The sequence below is a fragment of the Grammomys surdaster genome, unplaced genomic scaffold (genome assembly GCF_004785775.1).
Source record: "Grammomys surdaster isolate TR1022 unplaced genomic scaffold, NIH_TR_1.0 125749, whole genome shotgun sequence".
NCBI classification, from domain to species: Eukaryota; Metazoa; Chordata; class Mammalia; order Rodentia; family Muridae; genus Grammomys; species Grammomys surdaster.
In genome coordinates this window covers 3,285,779-3,308,765 of record NW_021620581.1, presented here as the reverse complement: position 1 = coordinate 3,308,765, position 22,987 = coordinate 3,285,779, and the positions used below count along the sequence as shown (strand labels likewise).

At 37.2% G+C, this 22,987-nt stretch overlaps 1 protein-coding gene across 1 annotated transcript in view; it reads right to left on the bottom strand.

Moving 5' to 3' along the window:
- Window positions 1–12,089: 12,089 nt before the first annotated feature.
- The window catches only part of Aff2 (AF4/FMR2 family member 2), a 486,558-nt gene continuing 475,660 nt past the window's right edge, over window positions 12,090–22,987 (bottom strand). The window contains exons 18-20 of the mRNA XM_028788421.1: window positions 20,892–20,944; window positions 16,348–16,538; window positions 12,090–12,423 (exon numbers count right to left, since the gene is read on the bottom strand). Of these exons, the coding sequence (XP_028644254.1) occupies window positions 12,302–12,423; window positions 16,348–16,538; window positions 20,892–20,944 (366 nt within the window). The 3' untranslated portion in view covers window positions 12,090–12,301. The remainder of the gene's footprint in view (window positions 12,424–16,347; window positions 16,539–20,891; window positions 20,945–22,987) is intronic.

Sequence of the window (22,987 nt, the reverse complement as noted above, 5' to 3'; positions counted from 1 at the left end):
TCTCTCTCTCTCTCTCTCTCTCTCTCTCTCTCTCTCTCTCTCTCTCTCTCTCTCTCTCTGCCTTTTTCTCTCCCTCTGTGTCTCCCTCCCTCTCTTTACTCCCCCTCCTTCCCATTCCTCCACTCTCTCACTACCTCTTCCTCCTTCTCTCCCACTTAATAGTGAATCCTACAATCTACAATAATGACTGGGCTTGGCATGCCATGCCCACTGGTGCCAACTGGTGCAGAGGTGGCAGGAACATTATCCGAGTAATCAGCCATTTTATGTTAGGCTCAAAGTTCCACTCCAGGAGATGAAACCTATACCAAGCAATATTATCAGGCTCAGAATCTATACCTAGATAGGTCGTAGGTCCTAATGGAGAACCTAGTACTATTATGTTGACATAGTATTAATGTGACTCTTAAGGATTTTGTGTTATACAAAACAGAGGGTCAACATTCAGATAAGAGACTGTAGAATCTGCCCTATAGAGAAAATATATACCACATCTCCCAAGGAGTAGGAGGAAGAAGAAGAGGAGAAGAAAGAAAGAAGGAAGAAAGGAAGGAAGGAAGGAAGGAAGAAAGAAAGAAAGAAGGAAAGAAAGAAAGAAAGAAAGAAGAAAGGAAAAAGAAAGAAGAAAGATTATTAGAGCCAGAGGCAGTAGATGACTACAAAGAGATATTATTTTCTGAACACAGCAGAGTAGCTGCAAACATGAACTCGCAGAAGTTGGGAAAGCATGCTCACTCAAGACCTGTGTAAGCCCAAACCAGACCAAATCTCAGCATGGAGAAAAGGGTTTGACACACTGGTCATAGTGCTATTGGAAATTGTTAGCTGCTGAGAGATTTTTCTCTAAGAATGTGGCCTTGGTACATCAACCAACTCTCCAGTCAAAGACCACATATCCAAGCCTATTTGGGAAGCAAAATTTGTCTTTGAGGATTTTTAAAAGTAGGATATAACTTTGATGACTGGCAAATGGGATAGATTTGGGAAGAATTGGGATTGAAGGATTAATATAACCTAAACATGTTTTATGAAACTTTCAAAGAACTAATTAAAAACTGGAAAACAGAAAGGGGGTGACATAATGTTCTTCCCAAGCTCCAAATGTGTTTGTTGGAAGACTGTTGAAAACACTTTCAGCCTTTTATGTGCTATACTTTGCCATGAACTACCAACTTGTGGCATATGTACTGCTGTAGCTTCAATCTTGAAGCTACCCTCCCTACTCTTAGACCTTTAGAGATTAAGACTTTTGTTCTTAATAATGACAATATATCAAAGGAAAGATTTGGGGGGAATAAACTCCTCCAAGCTGCTGAGAGGAAGTATAGGATGAGAAATACTAGTCTGAATTTCTGTGAAAAGGCTGATAGTAGATTCACTCGATAGAGGAAAGTAGGCAGAAAGGTTGTATAAGGTAGCAATAACCTGCTCTAAAATCCTGCCCCAAAGCCCCAAATCCTGCAGGAGTTAAGCAGTTCAAAGCATACTGACATTAAAGCTCCATCAGTCCATTCTTGACTATCATCTCAGACTGAGCAACTGGCCTGCAAGGTCGGGCCTTCATTCTTTTTTTTATTTCAACCTAAAGAAGACTCATGCTACTGTGCCATATCAGAGTTGCAGGATCCTCTTGTGCCTTGGTTTCTATCTCCACTGAAGAATGCATTTCTGAAAGGTTGTCCCAGTGCCTGTCCTTGTCGTTTTGTCATCAAAAGGATATCACTTTCTGAGCACTCAGAGATTCATTTTAACTTTTGTTTTTATAATGAAAATGATACATGCTCCAAGTTCAAAGCTCAAGTCATTTGCTACCACACAAGGAATAAACTTTGGTTTTGCAACTTTTGACAAATAGTTTAATCATGTTGTATCTCCACATTGCCATCTAACCAAGAGACATATAATACTTTTTACATAGGGCCAATGTGCATATTTTATGCAAAAATATGTATGAAAGTGTCAGAACAGTATTGGGCTACTAGTGTCTTTATTAGTGACAATAAGCCCGGTGGAGCAGATCACTTCATTTAACCTCAGCACTTGACTTTTAAAAATGCCATTCTGCATATTTTTTTAGTTTTCCATGTGCATGCATGTTTTATGCATACATAATAATTTGTTGCATGTATTTTTGAGATGAGTAAGAAACAACATCATTGCTTGAGAAAAATTATATACTCCATTTATCTAAATTTACTAATGTAAAATTTTCTTTGTTTTATCACAAAAAATTCATATTTGTAAATGTTGTAGGTTTCAGGTATTTCAATTTCTTAGTGGTAATTATCAGTTTTAAACACATTTGGCACATGAGTGTTCATACCTAGTTTATGATTGTTATTTTACAATGTCAAAATATTTGAACAAATCAAATGTAGTGAATTTTCCTCTCACAGGAAACTCAGCTAAAAGAATTGTTAATATCATATTTATTGACAGATATTGTATGCTATATGATCTTATTATTGTGATTTGTCATTTCATATTGCTAGTTTCTATAGTCCATATGTGTGTAATTTCATGGTACTCAAAATATGCTTTTTATCTGTCTGGAGAATGTTGACTATTTTGTTGAAAAACATTCTAAATTAGATGGTATGTGCTTCTGACTGAATATAAAGAGTATACTTAAAATAAGGTAATCTCTTTGTGATAGCTTGAAATTAATCTTGTGGCCTAAAAATCACTGTTTATGTTGCCTTTCCAGGCTTGCAACTACATGCCACTGCAATAAATAGACACTACTGCTTGACCTTTTGAATTTTTAGATTTACTTTATCATTTCTGCTGTCTCTTTTCTCTGTGATAATATTTTATGCCCTTATGGTTTCAAAAAACTTTTGCTCTTTTACTTAAAACCCAGAAAACAAAAAAAAAATTTTTTTCTCATAAATAAGTTTGCATTATTGTCCTAGGGTCTTTCTTATAAAAATGAGTTGAATCTGTGAGTTATTTATTTTTATAATGGTTTTTGATTTTATAATTGAGGTAAGTAGGAACACTGTTTCTGTCTTGTAATAAAGAGATAGTACCAGGGTACTAAAGGGGGTGGTTCTGATGTTAAGGTCCTGTTTCCTGTTTCCCAATTGGTTCTTGATTTGTCAGTAAAGAAAGCTGGGGACAATTGCTGGGCGGAAGGTATAGGTGGGACTTACAGGTCCCAGGAGGAAAAGGCAGCTGCAAGGAAGGAGAGAGGATTTGTCACCATGTTTTGGAAGGAGCAGATCACAGCAGCCATGTGAGGTTTCAGGAAGAGCTGAGCCTGTGGCCTCTACAGGCAGTTGGCCAGGGCTGTTTGACAGGGGCTAGATGGGACAAGCCACTGAAGTTTAGGTCAGGTGGAAAGATGGAGATAAAAATATTAAGGATATGATTTTTCAAGCGGGAGACAGTAATGCTGAGCAACTGTGCCAAGAAGGCAAGTTGTAAAGGAACAAACTGTGTGTGTGTCTTTTGTCTGAGGATTTAAGGAAAGCTGGGTGGGGGCTGGTATCACGTTTCACCTCCTGGAGCTAAAGGTGGGTAGAGCATAAAGGAAGCCAGGTGGGGGCTGGTTGGTGGGCCATTCCCAGAGCTAAGGCAGTAGCTTAAAACTGCATACAATGAGGTACCTATTGTTGAAAGAGTCTGTAAGCACAGTAATGTACATGTTGAAAATGAGGTTTTCATAAACAATTGATTTTTCATTTTTTAATAATTCAAAACAAGAAAACACATGCATGTCACATTTACTATGCAAAGCTGTTTACGTAGATATAGTTTATCCATATAAAGGACGTGAAACAAGATTTTAAAAGCCAGATAACTGCTATTTCATTAATTGACTGATGTTAAACAAGTAGTTGAGCCTACACAGAATGTCAGAACTCACTGAAATTCTGTTGAGACAAGCATGCTTGTAAGGATGCTGACAGTTGGTGAGCCTAAAATAAGTGTGAATTCGGGCATCCTGCACCTATGAAGGAGTGGTTCAAAAAGAATAATTGCTAAAGCCGAAAGGGCATTTCCTGAATTATCATTGCATTTTAATGGACACCTGGAAGGCCATCTGTATGGAAGAGGCATCTCTTAGGAACGTTTGCTTAGGGGCTAGGCAAGGCTATTTCTAATGGTATGTTGCCTCATTTGCTTGGAAAAAGCCCAGGTTAAATATTGACCCCCGTGGATCAGAGTAGCAGCTTGAAGCAAAAATATTCCATGAGTGCTCACCTCTGTGTTGTTAGAGATGAGATGGCCTTTGTTTTATCTCATGTGTTTCTTTACCCATTAAGTTTCTCTTGGAAACTGTGTTAGATTTGAAGAGTCCATTTTCTAACAAAGGCCAATAGAATCCATTTGATTGAGCCATGATATGACATAAACTTCCCAGAAGACAGAGTTTTTATTTTGAAATGCTCCCTCCATATACTGGTATAGCCATTGTCTCCTGTAACTGTGAAATAATGGTTTTCAGGAAGGAAAAGGTAAAAATCTCATGGACATCCAGACAGATACAACACACACACACACACACACACACACACACACACACACGAGTGTGTGGTATTTGTGTAATTATGGCTTCACACAACAATGGTCTTGAGGCATAGTTGTCAGTGCCCTCATCATACAGAAAATGCATAGGCTGACACATTCCCACTTGTGTCTTGGTTAATTAATAAAAAAAAAAAACTGAATCCTTATAGTTACATATACAATATTTGTTTTTAAAATATGCATGAAATATCACTTCTGTTCCCTTCTCAGAGGAAGGAGAAAAATGTTACAGAATCACACTTTGATTCATAACATGTTTGAAGGACCTTCTTGGGAACATGAAATGGTATAACTGTGTACACAAGATAGGAATGTGCCTCTTAGGTATGAACGCATGCACTATAGGACAAAAAGAAGATGCTCCTGGTAACTCTTGTGGGTGCTTTATAGGTTTCAAGTAACTTACTGTAAGATAGGTTGAATCCTTTATTAAACTACATTAAGCCTTGGTGGATATTATAAAGCCACTCATTTGCAAAACTAGCTTTCACCTTCTTACCATTTGGCCCCATGGACAAAACAAAGAGGGAAAATTCTCTTTTGGGGTAACCCATCAACATTTGTCAAGATTGCATTCCTGGATGATGTGTTTTCTAGCATAACTGAAGTTTACTAATGAGTCTTATGTTCAATACTTTAAAGGGAAAGAGGGCTCTGCAATCATAATAATTCTTCAGTGAGTAAGAACAGCCCACCTTTCAAAAATGAAAGGGAAAAGTAAATGAACATAAAAAAATCTCTTGACTGGAGTGCTCTGGCTAACTAATTGAAGAAGAATTTCTTATTGTATTTACAATGGTCACAGCAACATCTGAAAATGTTTGCTGCTACTAGGCTCCCAATTAAAGTTCATCAAATAGTAGTGATAAAAGCAACTTTTTTTTCATTTGACAGCAACCATTCTATTTGTTCCAAAAGCATGTAACAGAGGTCCAAATGTAGACAAATTATATCAACATGCATACACGTGTGTGTGTGTGTGTGTGTAATCTTGCAATGTAAAATTGTAATTTCATAATACAGCATGTCTTTCCAGGTGGCACATCTTAAATCAGGACATATCTATTTTGATTAATTCTTTGTGACTTAAAATCATGAACAAGATGAACAAGTGCAATTTAGAAATTCACAGTTAATTTACTCTGTATTTGTTTGTAGAGAGAAGCAGCATCAGCAGAAATACCATTAGGAAGTGCTTGTAGGAAAGGGAGGAAGAAAGGGAAGAAGAAAGAGAGATCAATGAAGAAAGGGAAAAATGGAGGAAAGAAAGAATGTGAGATAGATCACAATAAGCTTGGCCTTAGCCATAGCCATGGCTAAAGAACAGAAAAGATGCTAGCTTGTCTCTTTCCTAGAAGATCCTAAGTATGTATCACTCATGAAATATGCAAAATTTTGAATATACCAATTTTTGAACCCAGTGTCCATCTCTGATTATTTTCTCTGTATAAGTCTCAAATTTAACACTTTAATTTTATAGATGGCAACACCACATTCAAAAATCTTTAGAAGCACTATTATGATGAAAATAAGAACAGAAAACAATAATTCATAGCATTAAATAAATACTTAGCATTTTATCTGAGAATTTCCTTTCTAACATGTAGAGTTTGGAATCATCCAGGAAGAAAACTATTTGACAAATCATCTTGAGACACAATTAATCTCATTTGTAATATTCATGAGTGAGTATGATTGATTAGCAAGAATGAATCTGCAGTACCATCTGATGTTAAACACATTTTTAGTTCCTTATAGTCATGAAAGCCAGTCAGTTGCCTATGGCATACAGAGTCCCTGTATAAATGTAATGCCGATTTAATGGGACCCAGATGTTACCATTCCCTGGCAGGAAAAAAAAGTTGCAGGAATAACAAGAAGGGATACAACATTCATTCTCTAGCTGCAGAAATAATTATAGAGGCAAATGACACAAAGGCCAGGAACTCTGAACAAAAAATGCATCTCTTCCAAGGTTTGTACTGGTGTGGATACAGGCTCAGATGGAATATGGCAGTGTTTAAAGAATAGGATATTAAGTCAAAGTTCTTCAACCTTTCTTCATGCAAAGCTCTTAATAATTATAGATATGTAAGCCCAGGAAAATTAATTATTTGAGAGTTTCTACATACTCTCAAGATGATTCGTGGTAGAGGTCTAATAGAGTCCTATGCATGTTTAATAGAAGCTTTGTTTTCTTAGAAACTGCATATTATGTCTTCTTGTTACTGACCATAGTTTTTTTCATAACTGCTGAAAAAGAACTATCATTTTGGAAACATAGTTATGTTATTACTTCTGGAGATACTCTGTTTGAATTCAGAGCTAGACCAAGGTGTAGAGACTTTTAACCATGAACAAATGTTAAAGATTTAACTGAAGTAAAAATTTGATCAATAATGTGCATATGACAAAATTAGTTTCCATATTACAAAAAATCAATTAATTTTGGATTGTGCTTCTATCCAAGAACCCTGTAACTATTTTATCTAAGTTATATTTATAAATTAGAAACATTGCCTGGAGAATAAAACTAGTATTCATAAAATGCATTTTTTATTCTTTATGTTTATAGATGACTTATGGTAATTTTTAAGTATTGGTCTCACTTCCATATTGTCTTTGAGATGCAGAGCCAATACCTGCATCTTCACTAATCTATTTGTGTTCAACTGTTGAGGATTTCATAATGTCTAGTTAGCTCCAGATTCAAAGTCAGACTTCTAGAATTCCCCATACTCCCAGGGCCTCATCATCAATCAGCTTCACTAAGAGGTTGTTTCTTATTTAAACTTATATATTTTAGTTTTTAAAGTAGGTGTGTACATGAATATCCATATAAGCAAATGTATGAAACATGAACCCTCTTTGGTTGTCTCAAGTAATGTGTTGGAGCTAGCTTGCTTTAGCTCACAGGAAATGATAATATTCATCTTTTTCAAGTTTGTTTTCAGTAAGGTCACAATTGTCAAATTTGGTTTCAGCATGTTGTTAGAATGTAGATCATGCAAATTGGAAAGTGCTATGAATGTGGGGCATTGCATCAAGTGGTTGGTAATGTTGGTACACTAAAGTTACCTGAGCATCCACCCATGCTCTTGAGGTTTTGCTAACTTTGTTTTCTTCAGTGGAAGCCTTGAAGGACCACAGAAAAATCTGAGCATCTGGGATGCATTTGGTTATTGTCACCATATTGGGCTCTACTTTGAGACATGCCGGTTTAGTAGCCACAAAAGTGATACAGGACAGAGCCAACTCTGTAAAACACTGGAATCACCTCTGAATATGGCAGTTAGTATCCTATAGTGGATACTGATGAACTCATGATTTCTCCATATGAACAAGGTGAAAGCATCCACCAAGCCATTCTTCAGGACATTCTGTATGGTACCACTTACAGGCAACTGCTGGCTGGTAAGCAGGCCTGGCTTTGCTGCTACAGCATCCCACCATCAACCCATTAGCCAATTCCTTTTTCTTCCCCATCCCTCCTCAAAGTCTGAGACAATAAAGCAGACAAGAAAATCGAAGTCACTGGCAAAAGAGTTTGCAATTTTAAATGATTTTTATTAAACACCGTTAGTCTACACTGCACAGTTAATGAAACAGCAAAGCTCCAATCTCAGAAGAACGATTGACCATGGATCTGAAAAGCAGTTCAGCATCCCCTAACCCAGTGTGAGCACTATGAATGATTCTTTAACACTTTATGTCAGAAGCAGGACGGGGCATGAACTGCAGTCTGGCCTCCAAGGGCTTTCCCACCCTCCGCCCCCCCACCCACACCCCCCTCTGCCCTCCCCACAATACAATTTACTTTTTGTTAAAAGATTACAGAGGAAAATGTGATGCTCTTGGTACAGAGGGCTTCTAGATTCATGAGGAGGGGAATGGAAAGGGAACTAACACTTTCTCGTTTGCTGGAAATATCAGATGGTAGGATTAATGTCTGAGACCAGCCTATCTGATTAGTCCCCTGCCAGGGTAAATGCTGATTATCAATACACAGATGCCATTTCTGTCACTGGAGTTTGCTAACACCAAAGAGAAAATGAATCAGAGTTTAATTATGACAATAAGGCTGTGTGAGCAGAAATGTGAAACAACAACAGCAACAACAAGAACAAGGATGACAAAGAATCGAGTCTGCCAGTTGGAACACAACACTGACAACTGGCTCAACATTTTTCCCAAAGAATTGAATTTGGGGGCACCGAATCACCCATTTTTTTCTCAATGGGGATAGTGATGCTTCTCTAAGCAAGCAGTGTGTTGCTTTACTGAGTACTCCTACCCAGTGATCCAGTTTGGTTCTCCCACCTGCTAACTCATGCAGGTGATCTTTATTATGTCTGTGAGAAGGAAGTAGGGCTTCACTCTCACTACTTAATCGAGTCTGCCTTCAAAATGATTTCAACTTCAAATTCTAACTTCAACCTCCGGGATCCAACTTTGAATAAAACAAAATCCAATTTTGATAGCTTCAGGTACAGTACAACTAAACCAGCATCTTTCCAATGCAGACCAATTCCAATGCCTTTAACCATCCATCCATTTGAAAACTGAGCAAAATACATTTTAGGCAATGGCATCTATTTTGCTACTTTTGACTGAAGATTTGGATCTTTTCATTTCACTACATAAAAGAAAAAAAAAAGATATCTCAACCTTGTCTTCAAAAGCCACAGAAGCTAGTCTGCTTTCTCCAATTATGTCACCTGAATATAAAACTACTAGTTTTTCCAATGAGATTATTAAGTAATTAACAGTCTATAGGCAGGCTAACAACATGCTTACAGGTAAATTCTACCCCAAGGACCACACTATCAAACTCTTTTCAAATTAATCCTACCTACAAAACTCAGACAGTAATATGACAAAGCCACTAAAAAATCCAAAGCTAATTAAAAATACTAAGCCAAGCCAACATCAAACACAAACTTGTCAGACTCTCTGTGGTTGGAGCTTGTGTGATAAATGAAGGCATAATTCTGGCCCTACTTGGGTCATGTTGTAGGGCTGTGATTATTTCTTGTATTTGCTTGGGGTTGGGGGGTAGGATGCCGATTACTTTGCCCATCACCACACCTCCATAGGCTTGTTTGGATGTGGCTCACCAAGCCTCCAGTAACATCCAGAGGCACAATCTGTTACTGCCATCCATATGTCTCATATCCCTCCCACTTAACTGGTACTCTGAAAAGATTCCCTTGACAACATCTTCAATCTTTCGATCCTGCAGATAGCTGACTACCCATAATGCACAGCACCATCTGTAACACGATGATTAGAGTGCCAAGAAAACAATACCAAATCTTAATCAGGAGACTAAAGACACCTCATCTTCAGGGATGTGAAGGTAATTCATCCTCCATGTTTAACTTGTTTCTAAGCTATGTTACAAGCAGTTCTACTAAATAATCAGGTGACGATCCAGAGATCTACTGTCACATTTGATAATCATACTGCTGATATGGCATTTTATACTCAGCCACCAGATATGATAAAGCATTCTCTTGCCTCCTTGTAATGTATATGAAGATGAGTTACTGAAACTCGAATAACAAGTCTTCCATCTATGTGTCAATATGCTTGCTTCTATGGAAAACTGCTGCTACCACTCTAATTTCTAGTTCCTGGAGACTTAATTTCAAAAAGAATCTGTGTGTAAATCTATGAAGGCCTAGGATTGTGGAGTAGGTTTAATTTACAAGTCAAGCTGGTAGGCATCATTATTATTAAACCAGGAAAGCTTCCTGGTAGGCCATGGAAAAAAGAAACTTTGAGTTACTGCAAAGTCATCAGCTCATGTAATTTTTATGTGACACCCTTTTGGGGTGTTCTGTTTTTCATGTTTTCATTTTCCTCATTTAAGAGGCACAGAAAAGATTTAGATTTCATTTGTGTGTGTGCATATGTAAGCGTTGTTGCTGAAACTGTAGGCTTAAAGCTCAACCATATTGGGAGCATAAAAGTGCAGGCTTCAGCTGCTGGGGTACAGCCATCAGCCTTAGAAACAGTATGGCTTTAGCCATTGGAATGCAACTTCTATAACTTTATTATACCACAAAGGGCCTTAAACTCAAATATGATCAGAGCAGAACTCAAATCTGACTCTTTTGCAACTAGGGAAGTACCTAACTTTTACAACGAGAATACAGAGTGATTTCCTGAAGTTCTTATCATAGACCTGCATGACTTGCCTTAGAAATCATACAAGTTTGCAATTTTCATGTACATATCTATTATTTATCTGGTCATAACTCAGTGAATAGAATCCGATAACTCAGCAGATTAAAGGTTATACAGAATTATATGCCATCAGGCAATTAGAAGTAACTAATGAATGCATAGTGTTTACTATAGCTGGCGAATTTTTCTGGTGAGAACACTTAAGATGATATTTACAGGGTGAGTTTTAGGGACAGAAGATGAATGTAGAGGATCATAAGGAGAGATAGCCAAAACTCATAAAGAAATGCTCCAAACAAGATGAACTGTTCCAAAACTTTAAGAATCTTTCCAAAGATCCTAGGGTGAAGTACTACCTAAGACTTTCATTTAATAAAAAGAAAATTAAGGTATTACTTATAGAGTTTAGTGTTTTCTTTGGAATTTTCATGTAAATATCTTATACTAACATAAACTTTAACATAAAACAATGACTGTATTTTAGTCAAGATCTTTTGAAAGAAATAATAAAGGAAAGCTGAAAGAAATATATCTAAAAATAGAAAATGTGGGCAATATTTGGAAAATCTAGATAGGGAATACAATAGGAAAAAATTGTGCATTATTAATTTTAAGAAATGATAACTTGACTTTCGATTCCACAGATTTTATATGCACATCTATCAAAATATATGAAGTTATGGATTTGCCTACTGGCTGAAAATGAGGCCAAGGCATGGATTTCTGGGAGGACAGCTTTCAGTCCAGTCTGATTTCTCAAGTCTAAGATAAGTGTGAAATTTTGATGACATAGATGTGCATCTTGTAAAGGAGACTTCTGTGCAAAGACAATCTCAGGTGAGGAATTAAGTTTTAAACTGTTTATACTAGGTGATATCATAAAGTTATTGAATTATGTATTTCTCCTCCTCATCACCATTAAAATATTAGAAAAGCATAGGTAACCAGGAACAGGATGTTAACAAAAGAGTCTTGTGGTGTGTCATTTCAAGAGTAGAATTCTTAGGTTTGTGTTTTGCTTGCTACCCTTGATATTATCATGTGGTTAGAACATCAAATCTGTGGGTTTGACAATGGAGGTTCTCACCTGAAGATTTAGTCTGTGGGAACCACAGAAATTGTTTAACAATGGATTCTGAGATACATTCTATTCTGGACCCAAGAGTCTAGTTTGGGGAATGGCTACTGCGAAGGTCTCTGCAGGTCCCTTGTTCAGATGCATGTTAGATGCTTCTTTGAGTTCTCAGGGACCAGTCATCATCACATGTGCTTTTCATTCTTTGTTTTGAATCGTGTGGACTTAACTCAATATTGTAGGGATTTTCATTCCATAAAGCACAAAAATAAGGAGATATGAGAAATGCATATCAATATTAAAAAATAAAACATACACTTCTCTCAAGTTGTAGTGTCCACTTACAATGAGTTCAGTTTTTCACAGATATCAAAAATGCATAAAAACAAACATAATGAAAGAGAACTTTCCCAAATGAGTGGAGTTCCACCAGTGACCCTCAAGGCACTGGTAAAGGTAGAGGGATGAGTGCTGATTCGAGAGATGGCAGAGTGCCCACTACAACAAATGAGCATCGATGCGCAGCCAACACAGTCCCTGGCGAACGTAGCGAACAAGATTGGTCATGCTGCTGTGCTGGGTCAGAGGCCCCATCAATGTATCCAGATCACCAAAGAATTCTGAAAATCAGAGTAGTACTTGGTCAAGGCTTCATTTAACATCATAAAACTATACACTGGGTAGTATTAGTCAATACTACAGTCATGTGGACATTAAAAGACTCATTTGTTCATCCATCTGTCCGTCTACTCCTTCAATCAAGCAAAATTTAAATGACTTACTAGGGAATCAAAATTATTTATGCATCTATCTATGACAGTTATACACACATATATATGTATCACATATATGAATTAGTTTATTGAATATATTGAATATTAAAATTTTAACAACACAATGTTTGTGTTACTGTGATTAGTGAACCAAAGCTCAGTAACATCTGTTAATTCCTGTTAAGTACTTTTTTATATCACTATATTTATTCTCAAACATTGTATTCTCAAAGTGCATTACCATCTTCTAGAAGTTTGTTACATTATCACACACACACATACACACATATTTTTGGCTACATATTTATGTAAACTTAGGAAACTGTAATATTTATGTATTTTAAAATGCATATATATAAATAGTCAAATATGTTACTATAATAACTTTATTTTTTGTGAAAGCTTCATTATACAACAGAAAGGTCCAATAAGCATCATGACTTCTCTGATGTAAAGATGTTTTTAATTTTATAAGAAATTAAGTTGAAAATATTTTCCTTTGGTCCAAATGAACTTTTTTCCTGACCTTTATTGGTAAAGTATAGGACAGTCCAGTGAAGCTGAGCAGACAATATAACCAGCATTAAATGAATGTCAGGAGGAGTCTGAGGTAGGAAGTCTTGGTACTGATTTTGTAAGGACAGAAAATGACCAGAAAGTATCCACCACATGACATGATTACTCCTGGCTGACTTGAGAAATGGGATAGTCCTGAGGCTATATTACTAACTACTCACCTGTGTGACTTGAGTATTAAAATGCCTGCTTTGAGGGAATGTATGTGGAGAAGACTATATGGTGTCTGAAAAACTCCCTAGGCACCCCTTTTCCCACTTGACTTGTCTGACACTGTCTCGAGAGGTCTTACTAACATTTTTATCTTGTTAGCTCCCCACAGGAAAGGGAGCCTCAGCCTTCTATAAGAAACCATGCCTGTGCTGGATGAAGATGAGAAATCCAAATCCAGATCCAGGGTAGAACTGGAGACTGTTTTAAAGTGGTTGAGACACCCTTCTGCCTTCTTAGAAAACAATTTCTATGCGTAGATTAAATGTACTTGATTGCTCAGCAGATGGTATTTCACTGAACAGTGCGTTTATTCTTTATGTTTTATAGAACATATGGGCTTCTTCTCCAGGTATCAACTTCATTTGATTATGTGATACTTTTTAACCTGAGCAATGCAATAAAAGGAATTTCTGCTGACAATAGAGTAAATTACTTCTGGCATTGACTTTTTTTTCGTTGGTAACATAATACTAAGTAAAATGTTAAACAACTAGTCTTCATTAAATGAATGTGAGCTTTATGTGAGCTAAGACATTCCCAGAAGATTCTGTGCAAAGCTGTCTTTGGCATTTTAAATCAGACTGCCAAGTCACCATTTTAATGACTACTTCAATAAGGTAATATGTAGCTGGGGTATATAGGGAAGAGGACTTTCTGATCACAAGGCAGAAGGTAGATTAGCCCATTGGCTTGTTTCAGGACCAGAATCTTCTGTAATAAAATATCTGCAGCTGCAAGAGTGAGCATGCACTGGCAGGGATGGAGGGTTTCTATCAAAAGAGCCAACACTCTCCATCTTGATGTCACAGCTTTCCATGAGTAGGATGTGAAGTTTCTATCCAAAGAGGAGCTCCCAAGTTATGTCACTTCTATCTACACACAGTAGATGTTAGAAGACTCCTCACATTCAAGCAAGTCATAAATGACATGTCTGCAGAATTAAAGGTGGTAAGCACAGCATTCCACATTAGAGTATCTTCCTAAGGAACTGAAGAGCCCAGTGGCACAATTACCAGCATGTATTCTCTCTGTTGGTACAGTGACAGTGTTGTTTGGATTCAATATTATGCAAAGAATTTAGCAGCTCCTTGGCAGACTATGCTAATGACGAGATTAGTACTATTTTATCCTAGATTCAGCACAGTCATCATGCTGCTCCTGAAAAGTTCTGCCATTAATTTAGAAGAAACTACTTGATCAGATTTTGAAAGTGAACACAATTACAAAGGAAATCCATAAATATTAAACTTCTCTCAGTTACTGATATAAAACAAGACAGATTAGAACCAGATAAACCAGACATATCTCAATATGCCTAGGTTTTGTTCACAGGTCTAGAGCTTTTGTGGGGGCAAAGTTGTCTAGGAAACTTGTATCTGGGTTTCCAGAAGTCTAGGAAAGCAGACCACATAAGAATTTCCTTTGTTCAGATAACTGAGTTCAAGCGTTTTACCAAAGGTCTCTAAACACTTGCCTCAAAATATGTTTTCTAGATAGGCAGAGTGGCCTATTGTTTTCAACTCAGTTTCTGGAATCAGATACTGTGACATTCTCCTCCTACTTCTGGCAAACTTAAAGAGTTCTGATGCAATAAGAAAATGTTTAGCTTCAAATATCCTCAGTGTCTTTATCTATAAACTAACGACAAATGAGACAACAAACAACAAATAACATAGGACCAGGGACATAGGAATCAGTATACACACAGATGTAAGGATGTGCATATACTCTCAGAAGTCAGTAGAAGTTGGGAGCTGGCTTTAGAGTCAAGTCTATGTCTCAAATAATGAAATGAGCTTTGATAACCATAGAATTATGTGTATGTTTTATATATACATGCATGTATTCCTATGCTTGCACGTTTGTTAGGGAGTACATGTGTTTATGTATATGTGGAAGAGTTTGATGTGTGAGTTGTCTTCTGCTATAAATCACTTTCCACCTAAATTTAATTGTTTTACTCTGCCTGTACATGTGTATATATGTGTGTGAGTCTCCCCCAACCCATGTGTGTGTGTGTGTGTGTGTGTGTCCTGCATCTTTGAAACTCATACTGCTCAGGACTTAGCAAAACCTATGTCCACCCCAAGCAACTTAGATTGTGGAGGAGACTAGCTGTTTACCACTACTGGTAATACTTCTATCATTCTAGCCTGCTTGTAACCTCTTTCAGGTTTGCTTCTAATAGATCCCCAGAAGTCTCCATTTTGTTTTCAATTGGACATTCTGTAATTAGTGGGCCAAAAGAGCCCCAGCAAGTGAATGGACAGAGTGAAAGTTTGGTTTTGGTTTTACTTTCCAATGACATTAGGTTGGTGAGGCTTTATTTTGAGTCTAAATGATGGTTGAGATCACAGATAGTAGCACAAGTCATCAATGACTATTGACTCTGATAAAACAGGATCTTCTTTCCATTTGTTCTGTAGCACATCTCATGTCTTCCCATAAATAGAACCTTGATCTTCCTGTCAGGGTGTGAAGAAATTCCAGATGAACTTTAGTCCTTACTTACAAATGCAAACTCTGTTGTCATGTATTCATCTGTAGCTGACGAGTATAATGAAGGTACCTGACCTTAGTTCCACCTCACCTTTCAACAAACAGTAGCCAAGGGGACCTTAATTAATTTTTGAATCACTCACTCATTTTGCCTTAGGAATTATTTCTCTATGATCCTTGTTGCTGAGTGAAATTCAGAAACTGTCATTTGCAAATATATTACAGATTAGATTAGTTTAAGCTTTAATGAGAATAACTATTTAGGCTTTGAATCAATCCAAATGTAAAAATAACTTACAGTGTCATCCCTAAGCTAACTTCCTCTCACCTAAGACACAGAAATCAGAACTGAATAATATAAGGCCAACACAGAAATCAGAAGTAAATAATAAAAGGCCAACAGGTAAAAGGGACCTAGTCCTTCAAAGCACAAATGACCAACTGCATCCTCAAGGTTAGGCAGAGTAGACCAGATAATCATACCTTTATTGTCTCTTGTCAGTTTGTCAGCCATATCCCAGTGTTCATAGCCCCGAAGCACATTACTGGTAATATTCACATGGCTAGCAGCCATGTGGTGGATGCGCTGGGGAATGGTGACAGGGCCATTGTTACAATTCCCCATTGAGTTGATGGGAGAGACATTGTTGAGAGATACTGGAGATGGAGTATTCCTGGAGAATGGAAAGAGACAGGCCATGTTAAGTTGGTAGGGAAGAGTGACAGCAGTGTATTGGATGAATACAGCATGGAGGATCCCCTGTCACACTGGGATCTCTTCAGAATACCACTAGCCAGAGAAAAATTTAGTGCAATAAAGATGCATGAACCTTCATATGAGTGCTCACATCTCTTTGGCCTCCTTCAGACAAGATCCTACAGTTTTGGTCATCATCATATATTTATTCAGAGGATCAAGTGTATGAGAAACATACCAGCACTGCAATTTTATATCATCTGACTAACCCACCCCAGTCTACAGTGTTGGTCCTAGAAAAACTCAACTTTATTCATTTTTCTAACTAGAAACACTGAGGTCCTCACTGCCTCTAAAATTGGAGAGCCCTTGTGTACACTGCTGGTTTTGTTTTAAAATAGGGAAGAGAGGAAGGGAGGGAGAGGAAGAGGGAAGGAGGGAGGGAGAGAGAGTTGGATAAATATTGGCATTAATACTACGTATAAATGTGGCTCTTGCTTTGACTATACAAGACATATAACAATGTTTAAGAAAAAGAAACCACTCAGAGCTTTGATGCTTTCTCTACCTGTTTCAGAATGGTATCTGACAGAAGACATGGTGTACAATATTGGTCTATCTTCAAAGTGTTTAGTGGAAACTACAGTGACAGGTCATTACAAATACAGTTGCCACAATAAGCCAAGTGCAGTTTGTCAAAGCCCCTTAAGGTACAGCATTGGAGAAGCTAGAAAGAAAAGTAAGACTTCAGGATTTTTTAAGATGTGTAACATAGATGGATTATTAATTGATGACTTTATCATCATGCTAGTAAATAAGGAGGAGGCTTCAAAGTTCTTAATTTTGACAGTTCCAGTGTAGGGACACATTTTCATTGAGTTTTTCAACATCAGTAACAATGAGTTACCTGTTGGGTCACATAGCAGGGATGTAATATTTTTCAGGGCCTGAGCTTAAGATATCCTGATACAGACTTGCCTAGAGACTGCATGAGCAGTCACAATTGTATCCACTGTGGGCAGGACATTTTGAGGGAGTAAAACAAATAGGCATCCCTATGTGGCAATACATTCCTATAGTTTCAGATACTTGAGAGGCTCAGAAATGAAGTTTGTTGAGGATAGAGATTTGAGACTAGCCTAAGCAACAAAACAAACACATAAATAGCAGAAATGAGTCAGAACTATATTTAAGAGTCTGCCTGCTTTGAAAGAACTTTGTTTCCACCCCAGATCATCATCAAAGGGCCCTATATTATGCTCCAATCTCCAGTATTTTATTATTGGCAACTTGGCATCTCCACGGTGGCTGTGTTTCTCAGTCTATACCTGCTCACAGCAGAGAGGCACATACATTTGATTTGGGAAATAGGTCGCATATATCAAGTGCTGAAGTGCTATTAATAATCTCTGTGAATAATTGAAGCTGAAATCCTCTTTTTCAGGCACATATAAATTGTGCCTACCATCATGAGAGAAAGTTCAAGGCATTTATGTCAATGGAGTCTATCTTACAGAGTGTTCTGGCCTTGGTAGAAAGGCAGATCTTCAAATCTTCTATGTATCTGTGTGGTGTACAACATGTGAGGGTTTCCCAACTATGTTTATGATTTCTGAGATATTTTCCTGCTTCACTAAAGCATGGTTTATTCTCAAGGCAGGGATGGGATATGGGGATTTCCAAGACAAGGAACAAATAGCAAACAGGGCAAGTTAGTGATACAAGAATTAGTATTTTATCTTCATAGGTCACATGTGCTATTTTATAATCTTTCTGTTTGGTAATTGTAATTAACTCCTAAATGTTAGTTTATAGCTAGAAATTCATACATTCTCATTTGTAATCTCTGGAGATTACAACATGCCAGGAGATACATATTGAAAAAGGAACTGTGGGTGCTAGAATCCTAAGATGCCAGAGTTCTAAACTCATCTTAGCACAAAATTGCCATATACTACCAAGCACGGCCTTTCTACTTTATAGGCCTTATTTTCCTACAATGTTTTCTATCCTGTCTGTAAATCACAAGGAGAAACAAAGAACACATGTTGCTTTGCTTCATGTGTTTTTTTAAAAATAAGGAAGCTTAAAAAGAGAAAATTTATAGACACAGTGAGGAGAATCATGGTTAGTACAGTCTAAGAAGGAGAAGATGGGATAATTTGAAAACTAGTCCAAAATCCTGTTATTTACATAGGAGGAATAAGTTGGAGTGTTCTACACACAGTGGGGAAAGTACAATCTTTATGAACTTACTGTATGTTTTATAAAGAGAGGAATCATAAGATTACCAGCAAATATAGGAAGTATATATTTAGGAACATGGCATTCTGATTATCCAGATTTAATCATTATATAATATATGTATATATATATAAGATCATCACATTGCTCCCTTGACTTCATGGGGAACACACTTCTTCCCATTTCTCTTTGCTCTAAAACCTCATTACAGATATTCCATGGCTTACTCACAATTGTACCACTGTACCACTGCTTCCTGTCTTGTCCCAGTCAATTTTTGACATTTTTCTCCTTTTAGCTTCTTCCGTGAGATTAATCATAATATAATATAATACAACTATTAAGACATTGAACAAAGAAATTTAAGAAGAAACAAGAAGATAGAATGACCTCCTATATTTATGGATTGGTAGGATTAATATTGTGAAAATGGCCATCCTCCCAGAAGTAATTTACAGAACAATGTAATTTGCACTAAGATTCCAACTTAATTTCTCATAGAAATTGAAAAACAATCTGAAATTTCATTTAGAAGTACACACACACACACACACACACACACACACACACACGCATACATTGGCCACCCCACTCCACCCCAAACCATACCATAGCACAGCACAGCATGACTATGAGCCTAAGGAAGGGCACTTTCTTTAGACTGAAGCTGCTTGTGAAGCATGACATGAGGATTTTAGTGTGACCTCACCAAGCTTCAAGTGGGTTTGAGCTCTTCAATTTCTTCCATTTCTGAATTTAATACATACATATACACATACACACACAACCACACACACATATACATATATATGTATATACACATATATACTATTCCCAATGATTTTTTACTAGCTGCTTACCTGACCTTGTTCTTTCTTTATTCTGTGCTCAGAGAAAATAGCTTTCTCTGGGCATTTCAATAGTTATTTTTATTTTTTAAACTTCCATAGAGAGAAACCGTCTTTCCTTTTGTTCATCAGTATAAGAGTAAGATCTAATTCAACCATCAAAGTGGTGCTTTCTTTCAGCACAGTAATTGAGCTAATGTGTAGTTCTCAATGGATTTGTTCCCTCGCTCTGAATGGTTTTATGATCTCAGAGTAGAGTTCATGCTTTTGGAGTACACTTTGTAGATATTTATAGAGTGACAGTCACGCTATTCTACTCATGAGGAAGGTATTTTGATCAGAGATGATAAAAATTGGAAAAAAGCAGGTATAACAGGTTTATTGGGAACGTGTCTACTGGCATCTCCTTTTTCCTCCTATACAGACAGGAAATGAGAGATGGGATACTTTTGAAACCAGAGGTGACATGTCTAGTCAGGAAAGCTAGCAAAAGCACATTATGGAGAGAGTGAGGTTCATAATTGCTCTCTGTAAGGATCATCTCCTCCATGGCCCCCAGTTACCATAAAACTTGGCCCCTTTCATTTCAAAGGGAGAAGGGCAAATCTAGAAGGAGAGTGGCCTCAGTTCTATACCAAGAGTCTCCAGCAGACTCTCTGTAGTGTTATGAAGTCTATGGGGGACCCTAAGCCAATAGGGCTCTAAATAAGGATGTCAGTCTGGGTCCATCCATGAGGTCTTACATCAGCATCAGAGCACATCCTTTTTTTTTTTTAGGTCAAGGTGTTTTAAGTACTGGTATAAAAATCTCCATGAATGCCCAGATAATTGGCTGACTAAGTACCTTCATATTTTTAGCTCTATTATGCGTTTGGTTTTATTAAACATCACTTACGATATATCAATGAATATTTCATTGACTTTTCATTACCAAGTGAATCACTTACAAATCATTGCAGTGGATTTAACTTTATCCCACCTTCCAGAAATGGTATGTTGCTTGCCATCTCATTAGCAAATATTTTATGGCCATAATTTAGCTTATAGATCTTTAAGGAACCACATCATTTAAAACTTTTCTGGTTTTCCATCAGCTGAAAAATGGCTAGAATTCTGTGTGCAGAAAAATGACTGGAGTCTTGAAATTGTCCTTCACTCTTGAGCAATCAATGCAAAATATGTGGGGTCTATCCAATCACTCATTTTCATGAAAAAGCAATTTTTGATAGCATACTTACTTTCCATTGCCTATCCAAGGAGATGGTATCTGAGCAACTTTTGAAGCATTTTGCTGAAAGAGAGAGAGAGGGAAATAAGGACATCTATTTTGTGTTTATTAATTCAGAACCAGATGTAAGTGTGATTTAGAGTACATTAATATTGATTGCAGCATTTCGGGATGCAGAGCTAGGATGTATGTGCACATCAGCACACCACGACGCACACTCGATGAAAATAGCTGGTTAGGATAATTAGTGGGCTCCAATCAGGACCATGAAAGTCACTTGATGAAAGATCTTATATACTAAAAGGCCCAGTGAAATCAGACTCAGTTCTCCAAGAAGTGGTTTAATTATCCTCATCTGAAATTTATTCTGCAAAACAAGCCCTTCAGAGAACAAGTAAGTTTTTCTTTCACCTTTAGCATTAGTTGCAAACTTTTTCCATGGGATACAGGTTTGACTGTTTATGTCTGATATCTAAGGAAGATGTCAGAATCAAACAATACATTTTGTTTGCTTGTTTGTTTTCAGGACTCATTGTGATTTTCGGTCATTACATGCAAATTCTCATGGCTGGCTGTTTTCTCTGTTTAGCAGTGCTACTAGTCTGGGGCTGCATTGCAAAAGAAGTTGGAATTCAAAACCTTTTTTTGTTTCTCTGACAGAATCTGACTGATTTATAGCTTCTTTTGTTTGCTTGTTTTGTTGATTGGTTATTTGGTTGGTTGGTTTGTTGGTTTTGGTTTTTTTTTTTCTGTTTTGGTTAAGTTTTGGGTTTTTTATTTTGTTTTGTTTTCTGGCCACACCCTTTTGGAGGAAGGAAACATCTGATATTCAGCATATACCATGACAGGACAGGGATCCAGCTGATTGTAACCCCAGTATGAGTCAGGTCTTCTCTTGGCAATTGTAGTCAAGCTGGTGGTCTTCTACTACCCTCTGGTCTCCAATCCAGCCCCCCTTGCAAGAGGGACATTTGAAAAGAGAGTCAGCATTTGCTAGAGTTAGTAAGAATTCAATGCTGCCCTGGTGTCACAGACAGTGTGTATTCTGTAGACTTGATTCAGTTTTAAACCTAAATGAGTGCAACACATTCACAGGCTACTTAGCATTTGTTTGATGTTTTGCAATTCCTTCACAAGGCACAGAGGACAGCTATTAGAACAGTGGCTATCAGTGAAATGACAAGGCCAGCAGCAAGAGAATTACTTGGAAAGTTCTTGGAAATGTGCATTCTCAGACCTTAGCCAAGGACACTTGTTTGGGGAAAATAAGACTTGACACTTTAGTTTTTGTTGCTTGCTTGCTTGTTTGTTTCTTTTTGGGGGCTCTCTAGGGGTTTTAGAAGTTCAGTGAAATTCAAATTCCACCTTTCTATAATATACTATAAGAAAGAACTGAGGAACTGTTGGATATGATCCCTTTTCACCCACATGAGTACTAGCTTTATGGCATTACATCCACACCATGTAGTAACTGGGACTCTGGTTCATAATTCCAGATGAATCACAGTGTCATCATGGCTACAAGGTACTCATGGCTACAAGGTCATGATGTGATTCACCTCAGGCAATGCTAGGTGCAATGTGGCTAAGTGGTCTTACATACTTGCAAAAAGTCATTTTTCTCTAAGATCAAGCCTAAAGAAAGGAGCAGTGAACTATCTCAATTTTAACTTATAACCAGTGTTAGTAGACTGAAGTTATATTAAAATATAGAGTAGCTAAGCCTAGTACCAGACTACTGCTTAGATTTTATGTTGGTTCATTTTCAAATATTAGTATTGTATTTTGTAGTTACCCTCCTTGTTAATTTGTAAACTAAAACAGAACAAAACAAACAAAACCCTAAACCTCAACTCTCTAGAGGATGACTTTATCCATTTATTTTCTTTGGTAATTAATGCAATCAAATTCCTTAAACTGAACCAATGGTACATCAAGGAGGGACATGAACAGACGTCCAATATGGCCATGGTGACGTCTGTCACAGCTAAAGTACTTCTAGGGTTGATATATAAATGAGACTGTGGATACAAGTTATGATCACCTCCATCTCCTCTAATTGCAATCAAAAGGTTACCATAGGCCATTTGTACTACTGTGTACCTT